This window comes from Dipteris shenzhenensis, chromosome 7 (genome assembly GCF_047967505.1).
Source record: "Dipteris shenzhenensis isolate YYH24624 ecotype China chromosome 7, Dip_SZ_1.0, whole genome shotgun sequence".
Taxonomy (NCBI): domain Eukaryota; kingdom Viridiplantae; phylum Streptophyta; class Polypodiopsida; order Gleicheniales; family Dipteridaceae; genus Dipteris; species Dipteris shenzhenensis.
Genome location: NC_141602.1, coordinates 43,665,101 through 43,670,296, shown reverse-complemented (window position 1 = coordinate 43,670,296; position 5,196 = coordinate 43,665,101). Strand labels below are relative to the sequence as shown.

At 42.6% G+C, this 5,196-nt stretch overlaps 1 protein-coding gene and 1 long non-coding RNA gene across 7 annotated transcripts; both read left to right on the top strand.

Moving 5' to 3' along the window:
* The first annotated feature begins 1,097 nt into the window (after positions 1 to 1,097).
* On the top strand, positions 1,098 to 1,546 carry LOC147900387 (uncharacterized). Of its 2 annotated transcripts, XR_015541316.1 has the most exons (3): positions 1,098 to 1,175; positions 1,247 to 1,341; positions 1,433 to 1,546. It is a non-coding gene; the product is annotated as an uncharacterized LOC147900387 (long non-coding RNA). The 2 variants fall into 2 exon arrangements; XR_015541317.1 differs by having other exon boundaries at positions 1,226 to 1,452.
* Positions 1,547 to 2,299: 753 nt separating this feature from the next.
* Positions 2,300 to 5,196, top strand: LOC147900386 (uncharacterized). Of its 5 annotated transcripts, XM_087377099.1 has the most exons (3): positions 2,300 to 2,456; positions 2,541 to 2,702; positions 4,561 to 5,196. In XM_087377099.1, the coding sequence occupies exons 1-3, from the start codon at positions 2,399 to 2,401 to the stop codon at positions 4,575 to 4,577; spliced, it is 237 nt and encodes a 78-aa protein (XP_087233225.1). In that variant the 5' UTR covers positions 2,300 to 2,398; the 3' UTR covers positions 4,578 to 5,196. The 5 variants fall into 5 exon arrangements, 4 of the variants coding, with proteins under 4 accessions (XP_087233225.1, XP_087233224.1, XP_087233223.1 ...); XM_087377098.1 differs by having other exon boundaries at positions 2,301 to 2,456; positions 2,541 to 5,196; XR_015541315.1 differs by lacking the exon at positions 2,300 to 2,456 and having other exon boundaries at positions 2,561 to 4,134; positions 4,256 to 5,196.

The following is a 5,196-nucleotide window of genomic DNA, read 5'->3' as shown; positions in this document are numbered from 1 at the left end:
ATGAGGTTTTGTCGTACTTTGATAGTCCGACTATAGTTTTGTGCTACCTTGGCCACAGCAGTGCTAATGATACGATGGATTGTTTTGCCTGCACAGTCAGATAGTGCATAGTCTATATGACCACTCGGAGTAAAGGCAAAGAGAAGGTCCTTGACGTAGTGGATACAACTACTAACATAGTCATCATTGACATCCATGAGAGTTCTACCTCCAATCTCAAAAGATTTGCATGTGCATTTGAGAGGTGGACCTAGAGCAACTAGGCATTCATGGCCAAATTGATTGATTTTGATGAGCCGACCTCTTTCTGTGAGAAGCAATGCAATCCCTGAGTGGCAACATGCCATTGATGAAGAGTATAATTTTGGAGCAATTTTTGGATGCATTTGGCACACTTGAGTACATTTTTGGCAATTTCTATAGCTTTCTAGCAAATCTTTAGCACATGTCTAATTGTGGGCAATTTCCACCTCTACTATTTTTAAGTTTTCCATTGCCTTGCCTACCACTTCTCACTATATTCAAGTCAGCACGTTCCACCTTTTTGGCATTGGTAGCACTTTTAAACACTTGTTTGGGCACTTTTCGAGCGACTATGGAGCACTTTTGAGTTCATTGAAATTTCTTGAGACTCTAGATGCTATATTAATAGTAGGCTCTAACTCACCTATAGTTAAGGGAAGAAGCATCTTTCTGTACCATCATCCTTGGCACGAGCTCTCGCAACCACATTAAGAAAGGAAAATGACGTGGCATTACCCCTCGTGTCTAATGACATGTGCAGTGCATGCATAAATTCACGTGGTATTGGCCAATCTTGGAGAGACGCGTGTGCGTCTCACTGGGTTATTCCCATTCTGTTCCTTCCCTATTTCTCCGTTGTGCTGAGCGAGGTTGGGGTTTGATATCTACAATGTTGTGCTCCGCGATGTTGTGCTGCGACAATGGCGCCTTTTGTGGCTCTGTATCTTGTTCGTTCTGCTCCGAGATGTTGGGGCTGTACACGTGCTACCTCTGCTCCAATGATGCCGTTTTCTTCGGCCGTGGCGTTGGCAAAAGCTCGAATTCCATATGCATTTCTCTTAGTCTCCGAAAATATCTCCTTCTTGCAACTCTTGGTGTGCCAGCCAGTGGCGATTCTAGCCAGTGGTGGTTTCCGCTCGTTTGCATTTAAGGTATTGGTCTGCCGCAACTCCTGGAGCCAAACTCTGTTCTGGTCTTCTAGAGTGGATTTTCCATTTTGCAGGTATGGTCGTGAAAGCCCCTATTTTGGAGTTGGACTCGTTCGCGGTTTTGGGGGATGCTCGTCGCCTTGCAAGAACGGACGTTGAAAGTCTTGAGGTAGTTCTCCTTGCGTATCAACGTGGCACCTTGGTACGCATCTTTTCAGGTTTTGTATGGGCATGTTCTTACTTGTCTTGCGGCTTATTAGACGAGTTGTGCTGGTCCTTGCTGTTCGTGGCCTTTCCATGATGGGTGGGAGCGCCTGTTCGACGATCGGTGCTTGGGCGATTTCCGTGTGGCCTTTCAAAACGCAGAACCGTGAAGAAATAAGCAAAGGTTACAGCATACATTTTCCTTTGGTAACACCCTCACGTTCAGTGCTGGGCTAGAGAACGTAGCTACTGTCTTGCATTACAAAATCAGATTCATTAGTTTCCTCCTTCACGTTCACAAGAGGCCCTTCGTATACTGTTTGGCAGGGTATCTCCACGTTGTTTTAGCTGTCACCTGCCACACAAAATCAGAGTTAGAGTCAACCTTTCACACATGGAGAAATCAGATTGTTACGGTGCTACATACACAGTCAATGCAAGATAGCGATTACCTTCCATACCCCAGCTACACTCCTTCGGTTCTTCCTTCATGCTGACAAGGTTGGCCACACTTCGACCTATCTCTGCAACAAAAAACAACCATTGATCATTACCACTTGCATGTGTATGTCGACTCAATTTCGATGAAAATAGAGAATCATGAGGAACCTAACACCGTCAACGTAAGTGCTTGCAATCATTCCAGCTCTGAAAAGCACGGACATGCAATGTTTTTGAGTGAATGGAAGTGCAAAAATTGAAGAAATCTACATCCGTCGGATACCAGCCGCACAACTACCTCTTTCAAATGTATCGCTTCCAGCAGCAGACCCCATGGATTCAGAAGTAGAGACGTGGGAAGGAGAGGACATAGTTGACAGACCAGAATAAGTAATGAGGGCAGCCAACAAAGAGTTTAAGCACCAACGAGATGAGCAAAAAGACAATCGATCGTGCACTGAGCATGTAGCATGCTCTTATAGAATTTCTGTAACCACCATCTTACGCTCAACAACATGTTCCCAGAGATGAATTTACTGGATGTGTTGTGCTGACACTTTTCGTCATTGTCTCTTCTGTGAATGACAGGGTTGTGCTCAGACAGCCCTACAGTTAACCCTATTGTTCATGCTGGAGCTGGTAATGTATCGCACCTTCTGACTTTTATTACATCGTTCCTCTTGGCATAGAGTTTTTCGTTGACCTTGTTCTTGTATGCTGCAGGCTTTGCTGTGGGTGCTGCACCTAATGTTTTTGAAGGTCATGTTGGCTGCTCCCCTGATGCCCTGCAAGCCAGTGTAGCCAAACCTTTGGCTGTTGGAAGCAACGGGAAGAAGTATCTTAAAAGGACGTTTCATGCTGCAGTGAAATATGCAAATGAAGAAGGTATGTTTTTTTCTGATTGTATTTCCTTAGTAGCAGCATAGCAAACATATTGACAATATCCACACTTTCCATAAATTGTATTGCAAAATATTTTTTAAGGAATCCACGGTTATGCACATATTGCACCACCCATGGTGGCTGTGTGTGGACGCTGTCTCTCTAGTTTACTGCATCTCCACACAGCCCAAACGTGTTCAAGATAGAGCATTGTATTCTCGTGTGGGTGTGTAGGTGTAGGCAAGATTAGTTTTGGTTTATGTAGAGATTTCGAGACACAGAAAATTTCCACATTGGCAATGCTATTTTGTGAGAGGTGTATCTATGTCACTGATTAAAAACAGTGCATTAATTCCTTTTTAATATACAGTTTTGGGCATTAATTTTTAGGTCTCCTTGATTATTGTTGTTGTACCACAACTGTGTAACAAAGCACTGCTGAGAGAGAGTGTAAATGGTTTCACTGTTATATTGTGGTTAACATTAGTTTAGCACTTTCCCTTCCACTTAAGGAAGCCTGTCTCTCATTTCAAAATTGGTTTGAATTTTTTACATGGTATCCACAGTGGTAATTTTGTTTCCCATCATCTACCATTGTAATCATTACAGCTTGTAATCTATTTACATGTGCAACTTGCGTATGTTATAAATTTATTCCCTCGGCTATGCAAATTCCATTTTGACCCAAACCAAATATGTTTCGTTAAATGTTAGATGGTTAGAGAATGATTTTCCGTATGATATAATTTCGCATATTGATATGCTTTTGCTTCATTTCCAACAACGCAGTCATCAATAAAAACGGAATATGAAGATGATGCCACATCAAATGCGTCACTCCGAGATAGGCATATTGATGTTCCCCCTTTGCATACTAGTCCATACAATGTCCGTGCCAATGTTCCTTTAAGAGACAACTTTGTTAGTGGGGGAAACTCCTTACTCATACTGTCCATCGATGTCATATCTAAATTTATACGGCATAGATTTACCTTTGAGGGTAAACTACTAGCAAAGTATGGAACATATAAAGCTCGTAACCCAAGCTATCCCATATGCATTAAGGCTGATTTCAGCGATCACCGGAACTGTGACACCATCACTTTGGTGGTTCCTCATGCTTTTGTTGACCAATATAGGGAGTACTTGGAAGTGGAGAGCTTTTACCGAATAGAAGGAGCTACTGTTGTTCCAAAAGCGAGTGGTGAGGGTGGCACCGCCAGCTACTCCTTGCATGTGAATTCAACAACTGCAGTTATTCATGGGGAACCATTTGATGGTACCATTTCCTTCTTTCCTGAGACAACCATTGCATTATACTTTCCTTAGGCAGGTGGAAACAATCAAGTTAGGCTTGGGTAACATATCCACTGTGGCTGGAACACTTGCTTTCGTGATCATAAAGGTGGACTGTAAGGGTGGATCAAATGACCAAGTTATTATTGCCGATGGGCCTCGCAACAATGAGGACCGTGTTGTGGTTAGTTTGCTCTCGCAACCCCTTTGGAATGAGTCGTTTTAGAAATAACATACACTGATATTTTTGTTTGCCACAGCTGACCTTTGTACACGAGTGTAGGAATGTCCAAGCACAATTTATCCAAGAGTTCCATGAGAATGGCATTATGATGCACACTTTGAGAAACGTTTCATACATGCGTGCACGAGACTGTCTCTGTGTGTTCGATTTCACAATTCTTGGAGAGGTTCCAGAGGGTGCACAGAGGGAAGAGCTAAAGCAAGTCTTCATGGACCAAGTATCTGGATTGGGATATGGACGAAACGGGAGCGTACATGTTTTCTGCTTTTGCACAGAAGTGACGATAAATTATGGCTTTAATATGTGAATGCGTTGTTTCAGGTCCATGTCATTCTTGACTTTACTGGATTGAATGCTCACTTTTTGGAGTATCATTGTTCAGTATGTTCTGGCACACGAGTTAGTAGAGACCCAACCCGCCCATTCTGCTTTATTTGTGAGGCAGCACATCCAGTGATCCCATTGGCATCTCTTAAGGGCAGAATTCTGATGTAAGATGGTAGTGACATTTGTGTCCAGATTACAGGTTCCCATGTTGATGCTGTCCTTTCTCTACAAACTCCTTTTATTATCTTGCACAATGATAGTATTGTACATGTGCATTCAATGCTGCTAGAGCTGAAGCCCACCGGACAATTTACAATAAACAGTTCTGGACATGTGATTGCATTTGATGCATAGTGATTGGATTAGTTTATGGACATCCAGAGTGCTTCATACTTTCATTTGTCTTTCTGAGGACAGAAGTACCTTAGTTTGGCTTGCGTTTTTACTATGGTTTGAGTGGACAAGACTATTATGTCCAATTTTGGGTTGTGTTGTCATTTACCACATCAATGAGTGCCTGATTGGCTTGCACAGCAGTGCAGCCTCTCATTTTGGCTTTCTGCATTTTAATGTATTGATTCAGACACAGTTTGATGTAGCCTTTTCGATTGGAACATTATTTGGCAGTAA

What these genes read in the sequence shown, in the direction of transcription:
- LOC147900386 (XM_087377096.1), top strand. Translation starts at nt 3,961, where the DNA reads ATGGGGAACCATTTGATGGTACCATTTCCTTCTTTCCTGAGACAACCA. An exon ending in ACAATGAGGACCGTGTTGTG is followed by an intron (nt 4,180 to 4,255) that starts GTTAGTTTGCTC and finishes TGTTTGCCACAG; the next exon opens with CTGACCTTTGTACACGAGTG.